The 20,135-nt window shown below is 40.9% G+C and overlaps 1 protein-coding gene across 2 annotated transcripts in view; it reads left to right on the top strand.

Annotated features, from left to right (window-relative positions):
• SPEF2 (sperm flagellar 2) overlaps positions 1-20,135 on the top strand; it is a 174,072-nt gene that overhangs the window by 66,339 nt on the left and 87,598 nt on the right. For both annotated transcript variants that reach the window (XM_047767236.1, XM_047767225.1), the window contains exons 12-18: positions 679-833; positions 2,295-2,355; positions 3,654-3,709; positions 4,765-4,868; positions 7,749-8,005; positions 13,662-13,770; positions 15,617-15,774. In XM_047767236.1, the coding sequence (XP_047623192.1) occupies positions 679-833; positions 2,295-2,355; positions 3,654-3,709; positions 4,765-4,868; positions 7,749-8,005; positions 13,662-13,770; positions 15,617-15,774 (900 nt within the window). The remainder of the gene's footprint in view (positions 1-678; positions 834-2,294; positions 2,356-3,653; positions 3,710-4,764; positions 4,869-7,748; positions 8,006-13,661; positions 13,771-15,616; positions 15,775-20,135) is intronic.

Here is a 20,135-nt window from a genome sequence, read left to right as displayed (position 1 = left end):
TACCATATGACCCCAGCAGTCCCACCACTAGTACATACCTGAAAAGACTGAAAACAAGTGTTCGGAAAAACGCTTTGTATAGTACGATTCATACCAACACTATTAATAATAGACTAAAGGTGGAAATGATCCAAATGTGATGAATTGATAACAAAATGTGGTCTATCTATACAAAGCAACAATATTCAGCCATAAAAGGAGAAAAGTTCTCTCATGTGCTGCAACATGGATGAACTTTGGAAACATTATGTGAAGTGAAAGAAGTCTGGTTATGAACTATTTAGAACAGGCAAATCCACAGACAGAAAGCACATTAGTTGTTGCCAGGATCAGGGTTGGAGAAATAGGGAGTGACTTCTTAATAAGTACAAGATTTCCTTTGGGGTGATGGAACTTTCCTGGAAAAAGATAGTGGTAATGGTTGGCCAAAATTGTGAATGACCTAAATATTATTGAATTGTGTCCCTTAGAATAGTTAAAATGCTTCATTTTATGGTGAATTTTACCACAGTGTTAAAAAAAAAAAAAAGAAAAGAAAAAGAAAATGCTTGCTTCCAAAGACATTTTTAAGGGACCCTAAAGAGAGTAGAGAGTGTTCTAAGGGTGAAGCCAGCACAGGACAATGATGTCAATGTCCTAAATGAAAAGCTGTTAAGAAAATTGTCTTTTGTGTTTTAGACTTTCCTATTGAAGTACTTTCTATTGACACTCTTGTCCAAGAAGCTATCCAGGCATTTCACAACAATGAAAAGGTCAGTGGGGCCCTACAGCTTCAAAAAGCAGCTGAAGAAAAGGCTTCACCAGTTAGGCAGGAGTCTGGTGATAGGAGCCAGGCAAGTATGATTTCAGTTTTCTTTTCTGCACCTTGTGTATTAAAGATTGACAGCTGGATGGCATGTAAGAGATCCAGAAGTTGGTAAACTTTTCTGTGAAGGGCCAGAGAGTAAATATTTTAAGTTTTATGGGCCCAGAGGCAACATCAAGGATATTACATATGGGTACTTACATAACAAGAGAGAAAATTCCAATCCCCACCCCTCCACCAGACACACACACTCCAGTTTGCCTGGGTGGGTCATCCAGGGTGGTGGGCTGATCTTTCCTCACCTGAGGAAAGACCCACCAGCTGTTAAGGCTGGGGTCTCAGGGAGGCGGGGGGCTAAAGCATGAGGGGTTAGAGAGGGGTAGAGTGGGTGTTTAGGACAAGTTCACCAAGCCACCGACTTCCAGAGTGGAATTCCACGACTGAGAGCCTGGCAGTAGCCAACAGCACATCCCCACCATGTAGATGCCACCCGACACGAGTCCCAGGCAGCAGCCAAGGTGGGTGCTGAAGAGGAGCAGACAGGAGCCAAGGGTGGGGGGAATGCCTGGCATGGTCCTCACAATGCTCCATGGAACAATGCCCAAACACCATGTGAAAACAGCCACCTGTCCAATTTGGTCTGTGGACTGTAGTTTGCAGACCTCTGTTACAGACTCATACATCTCAGTTTTAGGGGCAGATGACTGGGAGAAGGTCTCTGTATGGTTTACGTGCATCCTATTCCCATGAGTGTGGTGTCTGGCTACATTATTGCACAAAGATTCTAGAGTAGGAACTGGGACACTATGGCCCCACCTTGAGAATCGTGATGTGATCCAAACCCCTCTTCGTAGAGATCCTTAGCATGAACTGATTGGCTTGGGATTGGAAGCTTGTCGATGGCTAGACCTTGATTAGGATCCCAGATTCTAAAATCAGTACTCTTTTCCCCACCTCCTGCTATCTCTGAAATGGAATACATTCGCAGACAAACAAATCCAGGCCACTCATATAGGCTGCAAAATAAGGCCATTTTACCGTTGAATTCTGAAAATAACTGGGAGAATTTGTCTTCGTTGTGGGCTGCCTCTAGGGTGATAGAAAATGGACATTTTTTTTCTTTATATGCCTTATAGCTAAGACTGACACCTTACGATTGTTCTTTCTAAGATGGTTTTCCATAAAATCTACCTCTTTCTCAGCCCCCATTATTTTTTCAAAATAGCAGTTGCTGTATTTTATGTAGAAACTGAAGGCCCATTGAAAGACATATTACACCACAGGTTACTTTGTGTTTCTCCAAGTGCAGTTATCATCCAATTTTGTTCGTATGCAGAACACTTTGAGTTCTTAATATCATTAATGTTTTGGACAAAATAGTCTATTTTTTACCTTACTTATAGAAATAAAATTAAGAATGTTGTTAAAATGTGGCAACTTTAACATTTCTCTGTGTGTGTGTGTGTGCACATGTGTTTTCTCCCCAAAGAATCTGCACAATGTATTGTCAGCTGAAGGAACACCAGAAACAGAAGATGAAGCCAGACTAAGTAAGATATCAAAACACCTCACCCATCATTTACATAAGAGGGCCAGATAGAGCACAGGGATGTGAGCACCAAGCTTTCAAGGAAAGAAAGAGGGGACGGTTTACACAGTGTCTACATGGTCACGTGACAGAGAAAGCAAGATAATCACACCCGTCCCTAACTGCAACTGGGGGCGAGAGATGAGAATTTCAAAGGAATCTACTCACATCCCTTCAAGTAGTTGCTCAGGTTTGTTGTGGTTTTAGAAACAGCCAGGCTAAATCACCGTCACTCTTCCTGGCCTTGTAGGGAGCCAGTGGTTTATTGTTTCTTCTTACCCATGCAGTTCGGGGTGCTCTCTGCATGCTGCTGCTGTGTTCACTATGCTGACGGAGGCTGTGGGTCTGTCTCTTCCACCCACCAGAACAGTGGTCCCTTAGATAGTACGTCTGTTTCTAGCCTTGGGAAAAGCAAATACAACCAAGCTTCCCAAACCAACAAAAATTATCTCCCTTAGGATCTGGGTTTTAGTGCTTCAGCTCCTTGGTAGAACCACCGAAAGAAAACAGTCTTAAGTCTTCAATATCTTTCCTCTTTGTGCTAGCAAGGCTTTGCCATTTTCAATACCTGGCCTTATAGTCTAGCATAAAATTTGGTTGCTCCTATCCATCACCACTAGACAATGTGTGCATTTATCATGAACAGGCAACTCTCTCAGAGGAGTCAAGTGTCCCATCTTTAAAAAGATATAGCTTGCCCCTTGTTTCAGTTATTTCTTGCAAGCTAATTTTAATTGATTTTTTTAAACTATCATAAGTATTTTGTGACATATTCTACAATGAAAGTTCAGTTAATTACAAACGGACTCTGAGAACTTTTTTTTCCATTAGAATTTTAACTCAAAAACTCTCTGTCTTCTGAAATCCTCCACTTTCAGACACGTTTATTACCTCTAACGTGATAATCCAGGAAAGTAAAAATGTCGTGAATTGACATCTTAGCAACTGCTCTTGAGATCTTGGCCTGTTTTCCGAAAAGAAAACCCAAGCTGTATTCAAGTATTTCTAATGACCTTGTAATGAGTGAGTCATATTGGAAGGAAGGAAGTAGAAAACACCAAGCCACACGATGGCCAGGACCTTAATGTTGTGGAATGAAGATAAATGCCAAGCTCTGCTGACACTTGTACTTCCGTCCTCTGAGAATCTCAGGCAGAGCTGGATCCAATAACCCACATGTCCAAAACCGTAGTCAGTCAAATACTAACAGGGCTGTTGCTTGTAAATACCAGAATATGTTCTCACTTTTCCTATTGCCAGGTACCAAAAAAACACCAAAAGCCGAAGAAGTTATAGCAAGTACTAGTCTTTCTGAAGTAAGTACTATAATCTAATTTTTGTGTTATGATTCATAGACTTTTGGTGTATCTTCAAATGAAATGAAGCGGCAGTGTGCTCTTGGGTTTATAATAAATCTGATGGTGAAATATTAGCTAATCATGTGTTTACTTGATATTTTTGTATTCTTAATAGTCTTTATATCTGAAGCAGTGGAAATTGCTTTCAGTTTTGCCAGGTAAGAAAGTAAACACATGCTTTTAAAAATTTTAGAGTTATCCCAAATTGATATCTCTGTGTTTTTCTTTATCCCTTAATTTGTGACCTTCTTTTCACAATCTCTTTACCTTTAAAGATTTCCCAGAATTTATCCTTAGACTTATTGGTGACATTGCAGAATTTTTCACTAGTCCTTGAAAAAATGTTTCCAACAATAGACAGACTATTGCTTCTAATGGAAATTAACATTTCCAAATATAGTATTGCTTTACTGTGTAGATGGAAACTTTTTTGGTCATCAAATAGAATGGTCAGGTTAATCAAGTGGGATTTTATTAACTAAAAATAGGGTAAATAAATAAAAGTATATTTGATTCCTTTTATTATGTATTTCAACAAGAAAAAAATATTATACTTTAGATCTCAAAACTGCTTAAAGATGGCAAAGGTTTTGGAAGAATATACACCAAACTGCAAACACGATGATCTATGGGGAGAGAAGAAGGTTTAGACATAGTGATAAAGGGGGACTTATAATTTTTACTCTGTGCATTTGAAATATAAAATAGCAGAAAGGCTACAAGTATTTTTTTAATTTTTAAAAAATATTTTATTAAAGTATATTTGATTTACACGGAGCCAATTTCTGCTGTACAGCAACGTGACTCAGTCATATATATACATATATGTGTATATATATATATATATATATATATATATTCATATATATACATATATGTGTGTGTATATATATATATATATATATATACACATTCACATCCTTTTTTCATATTATTTTCCATCATGGTCTATCCCAGGAAATTGTACATAGTTAAATTAGCCTTTCTCTACTATGCATTGCTTGTTTTCACAGCTCACTACGCGTGCACAGCTTGGCGCAAAATCAGAAAAGCTGCTGAAGAAAGGAAAGAGCATATCTGATACATTGCTAGTCAGCATTGTGGTAAATGCTATTAAGTATGTATCGGGCTTTTCTTTCTTGTATCTGTTTAATAGGTTCTTTATCAGATAGAGGGGCATAAAAATGATATAGAAGTAATTTTTATTTTTAATGTCTAGTGAATACCACTCACTCACCTATTTGAAAAAATATACAGCAAGATACAGATAGCGTGTGATTTACACACCCATATCTCACTTTCTTACCTTCCACCAACCCTGACTTCCTTCACCCAGAAGTGAATTCAGGTTGATTTCTATTCTCTGTGAGGAATTCAAGGAGAAATTACATGCTTGGAAAAGCCAAGGAACAGATTATGAGAGGAGAACCCTAACTGCATGGCCACAGGCCAGCGTGCTTCCTCATTTTGTGTTTCGGGAAGATGGAGTGACCCCCCCACCCCCACCCTGAGAGCCAAAGGCTGGGCAATGCTGGGGAGGAAGGTGATGAGAAAGCAAAGTTTGCCCAGTCAAGGAATAACATATATGCAGAGCACAGAGATGATGTGCAACGGAGGGTAAAGGAAAAATTTAAATGAGCTGTAATTTTGTAGCCTCTCCTTTCCTCCTTTCTACGAATAAAGGATTCTCCTCCGCTCTCTTTTACTATACAGAGAAGAGAGAAATTAAAAGAGGCCATAGGGCATAGGTTGGTCCATGTCCTAAAGAAATGAGGCTAAGCAGGATGGAAAAGGGAATCAACAAGGCTACTGGGAAAGAGTTTTGCAGAGCTTAAGGCAGGTGAGGAAATTGGGTAGCTGTGCTGTGTGGGAAACATTCAGACCGAGAGATGTGAGGCGAGGAGCTTTTAGAGACGGTTTACTGTGAGTCTGGCATGGACTCCCCCCTTTAGAGTTTTCCTAAGAGACCTCATTAAAGATTTCAGTTGCCTCTCAGTTGTGATGTATCCTGGGCTGATTGTCTTTGAACACAACACCGAAAAACCTGGGCCACAGGGATGCTTTCCTCAGAGCTGGGCAGGATCTCACTCTAATAGTTGCAACCTTTTTCAGAACTGGTGTAAAGCATGTTCCAGCTGGGGGACTCCTTATTCAAAGAAAGCCATACATGAAAAATATCAGCTATAAAGCAGATTTTAGCTTTGGTTTCAGTGAAGTTGGAGCATTTACACCCCACACTCAGGATCCCTCTCCCCTCCCACCACCGCCACCACTGCCATCATCCCTTTTGACCCTGAGGCCCTCATAGAGAACTGTCATCAGTTTGCCATCTTTTCACTTAGTCCAAAGGCATCCTTTTTGAACAAGGAAAGGAAGGCACATGGCAGCTCAGTGAGGTAAGCCGGTCATGTATCTAGTTAGTGACATAGCCAGAGCCAAAGCCCAGGTCCCCTCAATCCCAGTCATCTGGTGTCTTTATGCTACAGCTGGGCAAGTGTGGCCCTGACCTCCTCCCCCATCTGAAGTAGCTGCTGAGACCAGAGATGGGAGAAGGGGATCCCCCAGAGCTGGCAAAGTTCTCGAGAAATCTCTCTTCTCCATCTAAGAGCAACAAACCCATTCTGTACAGAATACTTTACCAAGCTCTGGACAAGTTATAAAAGCAAAATGCAGGCTTTCGCTGCTCCTTGTAGACTAATGGGAGAAATAGAGACAGTGACCTGAAGATAGCTTGATACTGTGGAAGGATCACTGGCATTGGGGTCATTTGCAGTTTTGTGACTTTGAGCAAGTAATAAAAATCTCTCTGAACTTCAGTTTCTGCCCGCCCCCCCACACACACTCCTTCCTTGCCAACTGTCATGTACAGGCACCAAAGCAGACTGACAAACCTTTGGAAAGGGGATTCTAATTGTTTCATATGCATGCTAACAGAAAAAGCAATGAAATCATAACTTTTCATGCAAAAATAAAAATATCAATTTTGCATAATTTAAGGGTTTTGGAAGAGCAAAGTTAAAGTTGTTTTCCAATTCAAAGAACTAAAATCATAACTCTTGGAGCACCAATTCTGTGTAGAGGATGCTGCGCTAAATACAAAACCTAAAGAAATGGTACTTGCCCTTCAGCAACATATAATCTAATTGAATTTTTTCTAAGTCAAGAAATATAAGAATTTTCAATTGTATGGTGAATTAAATGAGGGTCTGGAGGAGTTCAGATCAGGCTGTTATGACTCAATTGGGTGCGGTAGGAAGAACTCTCCAAGTTAGTAGGGGGTATCCACCACATGCTAACTCTGTGCTGGGTTCTTAAAATGCATCGTTTCAGTTCATCCTCACAGGCACCTTGTGATGTATGTTACATTATCCTGCTGTGTAGGTGAGGAAATTGAGGCTCCAAAGAAGAACAGCCTATGAACACAGAAAGTGCAATTTATACTCACTTTAACAGTGAGGTGATTGGTGTGTTCAAAGTGAGGTGGTTCAAAACTTTCAGAGAGAAGAAGTTATAGGGACGTAAGTTGTGGCCAGTTCATTTTATTTTATTTTATTTTTGTATAATGATTTTTTTCCGTTATAGTTTGTTTACAGTGTTCTTTCAATTTCTACTATACAGCAAAGTGACTCACACATTCTTTTTCTCACATTATCCTCCATCATGTTCCATCATAAGTGACTAGATACAGTTCCTTGTGCTATATAGCAGGATCTCATTGCTTACTCACTCCAAATGCAATAGTTTGTATCTATTAACCCCAGACTCCCAGGCCAGTTCATTTTAAATACCATGTTGTGGCTTCTGGAATAGATTTGGACCATAGCAAGGACCCACAGAAGGAAGTTGAACAAGGGAGTGATTGTGGTACATTAGCAAACCTAATTTTAACGATAAAAAAAAGTAAAATTCATGCAGAAGGAGGTTACTATGGAATTGAAAGATAAAGGCAAGATTCATTGTAATCAAAATGTTGATGGTTTGGCTTTTCCTAATTTAGTCAAATACCTATATACAAAGGCTGGATCCTTGATGGCTTTCCAATGACATTAAACCAAGCAAAGCTTCTGGAAGAAGCTCTCACAGGCTTCAACAGAAACCTCATAGAACTGGAGGGAAAGAAGTCACAAATATCCACGTTGGCTGTTGATCCTACAGCTTCCAGAGAAGTGCCTCTTCCCCCTTCTGCATTTGATTTTGTCATGTTATTAGATATTTCAGATAATACCTCACTGAATCGCATGAATGACATCATGGGTAAGTTGGATACATTTTGTCCCTTTTTTAAAACATTCTTTTGATAATTCAAAACTGTTCATTTTTCTTTGACTGAAATGGTGACTATTCCAATTTACAATTACCAGTGGGTAATAAAGAACCCATTTTGGATTTCCAAAGGATTATCCAGCACATGGATTTCCTACTGTGGCTCAGTGGTAATGAACCCGACTAATATACACAAGGATGCGGGTTTGATCCCTGGCCCCGCTCAGCAGGTTAAGGATCCAGCATTGCTGTGGCTGTGGCATAGGCCGGCAGCTGCAGCTGTAATGATTCGACCCCTAGCCTGGGAACTTCTATGTGCTGCAGGTACAGCCCCCTCCGAAAACAAGAATTATCCAGGATAGCTCGTTTGCCCACGGCTCTCTCAGTTTTAGCACTGTAGCCTATGCCCAGCCCAGAGTTGGTGGAGAATTCCATCCCTACTACAGGCACCTCACTGACCCCTTCCATCCACTTGGCAGCTCCTCTGGCACACAGGTGCCCTTTTAGAGACTCACATGCGTGAAGGAGCTTCTTGTGGCTACATAGTACATCTTTGTGTGTCGCCCTAATGAAGTTCATAAGCTGCATGGGTGGGAGCAATCTCTAGGGAGGGGAAGGTGCTGAAGACTGCTCACCAGCACTCAATGATTTAGTCAATCATGCCTACATGATGAAACCACCATGAAAACTCTAAAGAGGGAGTTCAGAGAGCTTGTGGGTTGGTGATAGCATCCACATGCCAGGAGTCTGGCACACCCCAAACTCCAAACTCCACGGGTAAGATCTTAGAATATAAAACTTGAATGGCCATTGAAAGATCATTTTGCCAACTTACTTTCCTCATCTTGAGCAAGACCCCACCCAAACTCTTTTAGACAGATGAAACTTGTATCCCTCTAGGTATCTTGTTCATCCAAACTTTCCCTTACTATATATTGCCTGCTTGCTAAATGCTAGACACTGTGATGGGCACTGGTGATAGAATGATAAAGAAATGGATCCTGTCTTCAAAGAGTTTAGTGGAAATTGTAGATAAGGAACCAAGGAATTACAGAATCGAGTTATGTCCAACATAGCAGCCAATAGCCACATGTGGCTATTTAAGCAATTTAGAATTGATAAGTTAAAAATTCAGGGAGTTCCCATCGTGGCCCAGCAGAAACCAATCCAACTAGGAACCGTGGGGTTGTGGGTTTGATCCCTGGCCTCGCTCGGTGGGTTAAGGATCTGGCGTTGCTGTGAGCTGTAGTATATATAGGTCACAGACACAGCTCGGATCTGGTGTTGCCGTGGCTCTGGCTAGGCTGGCAGCCATAGCTCCTATTGGACCCCTAAGCCTGGGAACCTCCATATGCCATGGGTGCAGCCCTAAAAAGACCAAAAAAAAAAAAATCATCTCCTTGGTTACACTGGCCACATTTCATGTACGTGTGTGTCTGGTGGCTACCATACTGGACAGAACTGAAATAGAACATTTCCATCATCTCAGAAAGTTCTTTTGGATAACATTGGTATAGAGTGATGGGAGCTAAAATGGTGCCCCTAGTAAATATTGATCTAGCATTTATAATATGCCAGGAACTGATGATAGAGAAATGAAGGGCAAGTCCCTATCCTCACATAGTTGACAATATAGAGGGAGAAGAAACAAAAATAAGCTGATTATTGTAATATCATCATTTATGAGCTACAGTAGGTGAGCCCAGCATGGGAAAATATTTACCAGGTGAAGATCAGGAGGAAGGTGGAGGGAAATGCATGTGCAAGGCTGGGCAAGTGAGCATGGTCCATCTAGAGAACAGCAGGATTATCAGTAGGACTGAGAGGCAGCAGGGGTGGAGGAGTGGCAGAAATGAGCCTGGAGGGCAGGCAGGGATCAGCTGAAGAGTCTTTTCCTGGGTTGAGGTGTTTGAACTTAATCCTAAAGCGGTGTGAAGTCACTAAATCCTATTAAAGCTGAGATTTAATGCACTTGGATATACTCTTCATAGTGGTCACTCTAACTGGAGTGTGGAGGAGTGAGACTGCAAGCAATGAAATGAGTTGTTAAGACTATTACCATCTGAAAAGCAGCAGAGGCATGAAGACAGCTAGAGAAGTGAGTAGGAAGAGTCAGCTCCAAGTGGTATTTGAGGGGACAACCATAGAACTGTTGGTTTGGGGGATGTGTTAGTACAGAGAGAACAGGATGACTTCAAGTTTTGGAGTTGCACAACTTTTCGAATGATGATACCATTCACTTAGAGAACATGGAAATTCTTTAGGGTCATGTTGAACTTGAAGTACCTAGCACCTATGGGACTTTTAAGCTATGATGTTCAGAGACCAGTTCTATAAATGGTCCTAGATGTCAGGAGAGAAGCATGCACTAAAGTTAAGGATTCGAAGGTAAGACAAATCATCTAGGAAGAAAAAAACATTTAAAAAAATATCCAGGATGACAGCCAAGAAACCTTCAGATTAACAGGGAGAGCAAAGGAAGAAGTGTTTAAAAGCAGCAGCTAGAAAGAAAAGAAGAAAGCCAGGGAGATTAATATCGCATAAACCAAGGGAGGACAGATTTTCAAAATAAGGGTGTCAGACCAGTGGGGTCCTGAGGTCTGGCTGGGGTGTGGGAGCCCAGTCACTAGGGTTGGCTATAGCATGTGGCCCTGCAGTGCTTGGGGTCTGTGAAGAAGCCTAAAGAACATCATCACTGGGAAGCATCTTACAGCCAAAGTCGGGGGGTGCTCAGAGGCTGAACATCAGTCCAGCCAAAGCTAGGTAGAGAGGAATGGACCAGACTCAAAGTCAGCAGGCAGGAGACCAGGAGACCTAAGGAGAGGAAATAGTCAATGTAGGAGCATAAAAGCCTCTGTCAGAATGGAAGAGTAAGTAGCTGCCTGGTTCTTGGCCAGAGCCTTGAGCCATTGGTCAGCCTGAGAGGGAACAGCAGTGTTCATAAAATGATAAGAGATACCGAGAGGTTTTGAGTTCAAGCTCTGCCTGGCTACTGGCTAACTTTTGTCGTGTATAGTGACTGAACAGAAACATGAGGTGGTAATGTTTGTTTCTCGATCTGGATGCTGCATTCATTTGGTGAGGCCACTGAGCTATATATTCATGTGTGCGTTCTTTTTGGCAGTTATGGTTCAATAAACAATTTAACAGTTAAAAAGAAGTTCAGAGCCTGGAATCAGATTGACTGGAATCGAATGCTTTCTCTGTGGTTTATGAACTATGTAATTTGGGCCAGTTATAGAATCACAATCCTACTTCACAAGTTTTGTTGTGAATATAAAACAATGTAAAACAGTCATCCCTCAGTTTTCAGAGGGGATTAGTTCCAGATCCCTGCAGAACCAAAATCTGTGGATGCTCGAGTCCCTGACATGAAATTGTGTAGTGTCTGTATGTAACCTATGCACCTCCTCTCTTATGCTTTAAATCATCTCTAGATTGCTTATAATGACTAATACAATGTAAATGTTACGTAAATAGTTGCAAACACAATGTAGATACCATGTAAATACTTGTCAGCACATGGCAAAATCAAGTTTTGCTTTCTGGAACGTTCTGGAATTTTTTCCCCAAGTATTTTCAATTCATGTTTGGTCGAATCCATGGATGGAGGACTGACTATATGTGTAAAAACATTCAAGAACTATGTGCTAAATATTACTCGTAAATGTGACAGAGATATCAAATAAGATAAGCACTGAAACATGTCTATTGGCTTTGACATCTTTGGAAACCAGAATAAGAGCTGTTTCAATGGAGTAGGAGACAGGGAAGCATGGACTGCACTGGAAGGAGGTGTGAATGAGAGGAGAGGAGGTGGAGTGTGAGTGGAGATAGCTCTCAAGAAGCTTGTCTCTGAAAGAAAGTGCCATGGCAACAGGATATTTCTCATCATTATTAGCATCCTTTCTCTCTGTGTGTCTCTCTCTGTCTCTCTCTCTCTCTATGTGTCTCTGTCTCTCTCTACTTTAGCAAAGTGTGAATATAAAGAGTTCACCTGATTTTTGAGCCAGAGAGTTAGTGAGGTTACAACTCAAAAGATTGTGTATTTATCTTCAAAGAAGTCTACAGTGTAAGTGTAGCCCCAGAAAGAGATTTGAATGTCATCTAAGGCTGGTGTAGCTGAAGGACACAAACTGAAGTTGTCAGATGAAGGAGAGAAGTTGAACTGTTCAACCATGCAACTCAGATTTGCCATGAAATAAAGTGAAGTCACGATAATGCTGGTCAATTTGGGGGAAAGGATATAGGAATTTGGGGGGCTGGATGATGCCTTAGAGGTTCATCAGCTATACAGGAGTGCTGGGAAGACAAATAAAAGGAGTGTAAGTCACTAAAATAGCAGAGATGGAGCCATTGCAAGGGATCCAGAATCCAGGATGTGGCCATGGTAGTGAGGGCCGGAGGCAGAGAGGAGGGGAAGGGGCCAATGCTTGGGTATGGTTTGAGGAGACAGGATGCTGATCCCTGTGCTGGAGTCCTTGACAGACATGAGATAGTGGCCATGGGATTGTGCATGATGACATCTCCTGAGATGCACTCCCACAGTTGTCATCAATCACCCATTACTGTCAGTGGTCTTTGGGTTTTATAAATAACCTAGAAGCATATTCTGTGTCCTAAATTAATTTCCTCTTTTTCTACTGTGAATGTAGATGGAGAACAATTGATTGTCATATCTTGTGAAGGTCCTTCATTTTCTTGAACACTATTAACTCACTCTTCAATGTCCTCTTGTATTGATTAATTCTAATTCTTTTTAATCCAGGTCAAGTCTTTCTTTTCCTCTTTACGATTTTCCATTTATCCTGAATTTGTGAGTTTCTGGACTTTGTACATTAATCCTGAATAAGACTCAGACAGAGGAGTTGAGATTGTTTTTGGTTTTGGTCTCTCTCTTTTTTTTTTTTTGTCTTTTTGCCTTTTCTAGGGCTGCTCCCGCAGCACATGGAAGTTCCCAGGCTAGGGGTCCAATTGAAGCTAGCCACCGGCCTACACCAGAGCTACAGCAACGCAGGATCCGAGCCTCCTCTGTGACCTACACCACAGCTCACGGCAACACCAGATCCTTAACCCACTGAGCAAGGCCAGGGATCGAACCCTCAACCTCATGGTTCCTAGTCAGGTTCGTTAACCACTGCACCACGAAGGGAACTCCATTTGTCTCTTTTATGTCTGTTCTATGGGGAAAAATCAAGTTAGAAAGAAATTATTTTATCTTATTATAATAAACTATTGGCAAATAACTTGCATGCATAGTTGATTTTATGGCCATTCTGTTATTTCATTCTTAGTTTTACATCATAGTGTTGATTTTCTAATTGTTTCCTAGTTTGTTATTCATAATGAACCATCATTTTTAATTCTCATCTCCTCCTAATCAATTCATAGGGGATCCTTTTAGCTTGAAATTATAGTTCCTCTCTATAGTGTTGTACTTCACCCCATTTTCCCCAATTGCCAAGGTAAATTTGAATCCTGATCCCCAAACTGTACTTTTTCCACATCTTGTTAAGCATTTTAATTAATATCAGACCAATGGTAGGACCATATCTGTTTGGCTTTCTTGAATCAGTACATTTTAGCAGTGGCACTGCAATTTTGACTCTTGAGCAGATTATCTAATGAAGTCATTTCCATATCATAGCTGAAGCATTTTTAAGTGAAACTCCTCATGAAAATATCAGTCAGCGTGTAGCTGATGAAAACCAAGATATGGATGAAGACCAGAATTTAAGAGACCAAATACAGCACAGGTTAGTTTAAAGCTCAATGTCCTGCTTCTTGTTTCTTATCCTTTGAATAGACTGACAGCTAGTCACTCTAGAATCATCAGATCCAGGGGGAAAAAAAATGTATTTCCTAGCATTCAGTCTTTTACAGGTAAAAGAAAACTAAGTAGCTTTGATGTTGAGTGAAATATTTATGTGCTGATGTTTTTCCCCCCTTTTTACAGCTGCACCTCTAGCATATGGAAGTTCCCAGACTAGAGGGGGGATCAGAGCTGCAGCTCCAGCCTGCACCAGAGCCACAGCAACACTGGATCCTAGCCGCATCTGTGACCAGTGTCACAGCTTGTGGCAACACTGGATCTTTAACCCACTCAGTGAGGCCAGGGATTGACACTGCATCCTCATGGACACTGTGTCAGATCCTTAATCCACTGAACCACAACGGGAACTCCAAAGGTGAGATTTTTTTTTTTTTTTTCTTGGCCATTCCTGAGCCATCCCAGACCAGGGATCAAACCCATGCTACATCAGTGATCGGAGCTGTAGCAATGACAATGCCAGGTCCTTAACCACTAAGCCACCAGGGAACTCCTGTGCTAGTTTTTATGCTGAGAGCACAAGTCATCTTAGTTTGAGAAGAAAAGAATTAAATCAGGCAACACTTCCCTTTATAGCTACATGAATTTACAAGTTTGTTATATGGAATCCAAATTCAGCCCCCATTCAACAAATGCCAGTGAAGATCATGGACTTTCAAAGAGCTAGGCATCAGATTATAGATTATATAGATTATATACATCAGATTATAGTGTTTCTACATCAGATTATAGATTATATAGATTATTTACCTCAGATTATATAGATTATATAATCTGATTATAAATTATGTATATAAATTATATATACATCAGATTATAGTGGTTTAGTGCTTCTGTTTTACTAAAATGAAGTCATCCTTTAAAAAAAAAGGCCTGGGAGTTCCCGTCGTGGCGCTGTGGTTAACGAATCCGACTAGGAACCATGAGGTTGCGGGTTCGGTCCCTGCCCTTGCTCAGTGGGTTAAGGATCTGGCGTTGCCGTGAGCTGTGGTGTAGGTTGTAGACGCGGCTTGGATCCCGCGTTGCTGTGGCTCTGGCGTAGGCCGGTGGCTACAGCTCCGATTCAACCCCTAGCCTGGGAACCTCCATATGCCGCGGGAGCGGCCCAAGAAATAGCAACAACAACAATAACAACAATAACAACAACAAAAGACAAAAAAAAAAAGGCCTTATTTATGTTGTAAGCACTTTGTTCACTGGAAAAGAAAACTTCGTTTACTGAAACTTTGAGAACTCAGAAAATATGAAGTAAGCCAGGGAAGAGGAATTTGAGCTACATTAAGCCTATCTACTTTCAGAAGATAGGAGAGTTTCAAAAATCATTCCAAGAGTATATTTGAGTAAAGCAAGTAAGTCAGAATCATCTACATTTACTCAAAATTCTCTTCAACTGTAGAGATGACCTCAGTGGCCCAGACTGTAGCTACCATCAAAAGGGTGCTCAGAATTTGTCTACTATGAGGTGTAGAGGTTGTTTCCTTAGCTTTCCACTTAGAGAAGTGAACCCACACCAAAGATTTCCTGAAATGGTAGAACTTTCAAATCTTCTTTTACTCTTTCATGTATCTCAAAATATATGGCTTGACGGCATTAACGATTTCTCATTTAAAGTGGATCATATTTCATCGCCTGTAGATTTCTTGAAGTTGACTTTTCAGATTTAACTATATTGGCAGCTTACTTTTTCATCATGTAATTAGATAAATCATGCTTAATGTTACTCTAATATTTCACTCAGTATGTGCTAGTCATATAATATTTGAATTTTGCAGAATTATAGGCTTCTGGGACCACTGGCCTTCATTGGAGCAATGGTTTACAGAGCCAGAAGACATTTTGATAAAAATCAACGCTGAAGTAGATGAACAGTCCCTATGCCAAAAAGTAAAGGAAATGTTTATGGCAGAAATAATGAAAAAAGAGAATAAAGGTAATTACAGTTCTTTATAATTTTGAGCTTACATAACAAAAATGTGTGGTTTTAGTGAGTTGAGGAGGAAATGAATGTGTGATTGCAAATTTCTCTCTTCTTTTTGGGTTATCCCATCTACCAGTGTCTTCTACCTCTGATTTTAGCTTTCCAATGGAAATGTTTCTAAATAAAAGATTTTGCTCTCTTCATTTTAATTTAATCTAATCAAAAGAGGTTACCTTGCTAAAAGTTTGTTTTCATTTGGAAAAAAAAAAAAAAGAGTTAAAACTAAGGATTTCTAGAGAAGGGTAAAGATTTAAATCTGTTGACCTCAACATTAGAAGGAAACATTGAGTGAAATATCTTTATAGGTTGAAAATACTAGGCAGAGTATTTCCCCCAAATCTTCTTGTTTTGGTATGAATTTACTATTGACTATTTATTAGTCTACTTCTGGGGTGTATTTTACCCTCATTAAGCCGTCCTGACCTCCTTCCCCCTTTATTCAACCAATAGTAATTGCCCATTAACTTTTCATAGTATTATCGGAATTTATTACTGAACAAGATCTTAGGCTTATACATGGCCAATGCCAGACTTCAGTTGAGATCTTACCTTGGAGAAGTGATTTCAGAAATAAATATTTCCCTTTTGTTTATCAGTCACCCCAACTACGATGCTAACTACAGTTTTTTGGTATAATAAAACATCACCAAAACTAATAATCTCACAAAGATTCTAAAACTGCCTTGTGAGTATGCTGTCTCCCATCCTTAGATTGATGACCTAACTGCTGTAACACTTCAGTGAACTGACACCAAAGTAGCACATACGTATAAGCCGCAGTCACCTTGGGGACCCAGGAGCTCACACTCAGAAAGACAAGCTTCCCATCTAAGTGTCTATTTCCCAGAACACCTATGCGAAGCTTTCAGACAAAACAAAAACCAACCCTATATTATACAAGAGGCTTAACGTGTTATTTGACAGACATTAGGCTGAGAGGAGAGAGGAAACCTCCCACAGAAATCTCAGTCTTAATTTTGGGAGGCAAAAACAAACGGATTCAAAGCTGTAGTGTCAAACATCTACAGATCAGAATCAGTGCCTCTGCCAGCTGTCAGACTCACATCAACATTTTCCTAAAGCTTTTACATTCTAATCACACTATATTAACAAGCTCAACTGCCACTTGTTTCAGACTTACATTCCAATCAGGAAATTGTTTTAACAAATATTTTATAATTAAAATAACAAACATTTGCCTAACCTAGTACTGTGTATTACACATCCTGATTAAGTTAAAAATAAAATTTAAAAAAGCATACAGTACTTCTAGGTATAGCCTGCTGTTTCAAAATGATCCTAGCATACTGTTAAGTAGAAAATGGGCACAGAGAAGAGTCTGACAGTGTGTCCTCCTGAAAAACAAAATTCAGCCCAGTACATTTGAAGCTCTAACTGGCTTAGTCAGCTGTTCCTAAACTGGCCACCATCCCATCAAACCCCCCATCCTGTCTCTCCAAGGAGCAGTACAAAGGGGAGGCTTTGATGGACAGGAGGGTGGGCCAGGGATGTCATTAACAAAAGCAAGAGAAGGAGTTCCCCTTGTGAGGCAGCAAAAAGGAATCCGACTAGGAACCGTGAGGTTGCGGGTTCAATTCCTGGCCTTGCTCAGTGGGTTAAGGATCCGGCGTTGCCGTGAGCTGTGGCGTAGGTCACAGATGTGGCTCGGATCCTGCATTGCTGTGGCTGTGGCGTAGGCCAGCGGCTACAGCTCTGATTCGACCCCTAGCCTGGGAACCTCCATATGCCGCTGGCGCAGCCCTAAAAAGACAAAAAGACAAAAAAAATAAAAAATTTTAAAAAAGGAAAAGGCCAAAAAAAAAGTTATTTGGGCCCAGAACATCTTCTTTTTTCGAGGAAGGGAACTACGGGGGTCTTTACCTTGCAGAGTGTCTTTTCTTCTTTTGGGGTGCAGTTGTGGGGGTGGGGTGGGAGGGGAAAGGGATCAAGAGAGGCCCCACATGATAGATTACCTCATTGGTGCTGACCAGAAGGTTCCAAACTGGTTGATTAAGATTATGTTTCTGGAGAAAAGAGGAACTGCTGTTGAAGCAGATAGCAAGTCCAGGTTTGGTATCATGGGCTTTCTTTAACAGCAGCAACACCATTTTAGGCCTGTGGTTTTCTCTTTGATAATACAACCCTTTAGGGTGCAAGAGGGAAAAGAACAAAGAGACAACGGGAAATTTCCCTTTCTGCTTACTTGTCTAAATTGTTGGATTTAAAAAAATACTGCGGGAGTTCCCGTCATGGCTCAGTGGTTAACGAATCTGACTAGGAATCATGAGGCTGCGGGTTCGATCCCTGGCCTTGCTCAGTGGGTTAAGGATCTGGCGTTGCCGTGAGCTGTGGTGCAGGTCGCAGACATGGCTTGGATCCCCCGTTGCTGTGGCTCTGGCATAGACCGGCGGCTACAGCTCTGATTCGATCCCTAGCCTGGGAACCTCCATATGCCAAGGGAGCTGCCCTAGAAATGGCAAAAAGACAAAAATAAGTAAATAAATAAATACTACTAATAATTATGTATTACTTTTATAATCAGAAAAAAAAACCTTAATTTCCACTTCGGAAAAACATCAAATAGGATTGTTGCCGAAACTTGGCCTCTGTCTGCTGGTGCCGAATAGAAATGCAGAGACAGAGTTTTAGATGAAGGAGAAAAAGATAGCTTTTATTGCTTTGCCAGGCAAAAGAGGCCACAGCCGGCTAATGCCTTAAAGACTGTGCTCTCCATTGGGAAGAATTGCAGGAAGTTTTACAGTAAAAAGGAGAAAAACAGGTTTGGTTTTCAAATAGCAATCACATTTGGGGTGAACATACATTCTTCTTTCTTTGGGGGGTGAGTCTTAGTCATCAAAGCTGGAGTCAGGAGATCTTGGCACCATCCTGGTGGTGGTCTCCTGGATTATTGCCTGGAATAACAGTACTTTCGAAAAGGGCGTATTGATCAGGGATTAGAACAAACTAGGAAAGTTCCTGAAAAAGGTTATGTGCTAGTAATCTTTAACCCACAGGCAATTATGCTCAGGGTTCCTAATCTTTAGCTTACAAGTGATTGTATTTAGGGTGCACTTAAGTCAGGAAGAAGGACAAGGAAGGACTCTAAGATGTTCCACTTTAAAATATTCATTTCTAAAAGAAGCATAAGGAATATAACTTTTCTGTTAGGTGTGTAAGATGCCTGTATTATTATGTGTATTCCTTGGGGATCCAGGATCTGCCCCAAGGCTGCACTGCTGTTGCTTGACTGTTCCTCCCCTGTCTTTGCATCCCTTTCCTTCCCTGACCAGCAACTGTTTGAACCTGTCTGAACGTGGGAACTTAGGGAAGTCTATGGAGGCTTAAGGAGGCACATTTCCTAAAGTCAAGAAATGAGGGACACAAAGGCTTTTTGTGCCCCGGAGCCCCACAGGCCCCTGTTCAGTTGCAGAAAGAAGCCTCCTTGGCTTGCTGAATTGAAAAGAATAATCCAAGGGCAAAGGGAGTCTGTATGAAAGAAAATAGCCATACAAGGGTGCAAGTATTGGTTGTCAGTGGTACAGTAGTCAAGTTGCGGCCGTTTCTAGGATGGAGCCCTGGGAAGTGGGGGAGGGCAGGGAGGGTATTCCAGGAAGGGTGAGCCTGAGCCCTGAAAGACAAAGGGCCAAAACAAAAATGGGAGACTAGATAATCAGGAATCAGCCTCACTCCGACCCCAGAACACTCACTCCCTGAATCTCTTCAAGTCTTGGCTGGATGTCACCTTATCAGTGGCCCTACCCTACAAAACACTCTGTTTAAAACCTGCCCCATGGCACTCCTGATCCCCTTTGCTCTGTTCTATTTATTTTCTTATAACACTTACCACCCTCCAACTTCTTACATGAATTAATTTGATGATCATATTTACAGTGAGTCTCCCACCACTAAAAACACAAGTTTCACAAGGCAGTGATTTTTCTCTTTTGTTTTACCTTTGTATCTCTGGCAACCAGAACTCTGCCTGGTGTTGTTTATATTATTATTATTATTATTATTATTATTGACAGTATTGGTAGTAGTTTTACCTTGTCGCTATAGCTCTTCTTTTCCTTCGCAACACAATTCAGATTCAATAAATAATTGTTGCATGAAGGAGTGAATCGCTAGGACTGAATTGAGCCCTGAGCACCATTCTAAATGGCTCATGTGTATGTGCTCCTACAAGTTGGTGTCCCACATTTCTTTTCCCTGTCATTTCCTCCGTACCACCACCTCTTCTGTCACATTGCTCTTCACCTTGTCTTTATGCTTTTTTCACCTTGTTGTTCCACTGAAAGTTTTGAAATAATTCT

Source organism: Phacochoerus africanus, chromosome 1, assembly GCF_016906955.1.
Source record: "Phacochoerus africanus isolate WHEZ1 chromosome 1, ROS_Pafr_v1, whole genome shotgun sequence".
Lineage (NCBI taxonomy): Eukaryota > Metazoa > Chordata > Mammalia > Artiodactyla > Suidae > Phacochoerus > Phacochoerus africanus.
Note: the sequence above shows the minus strand (reverse complement) of the source record. Positions and strands in the feature narration are given on the sequence as shown.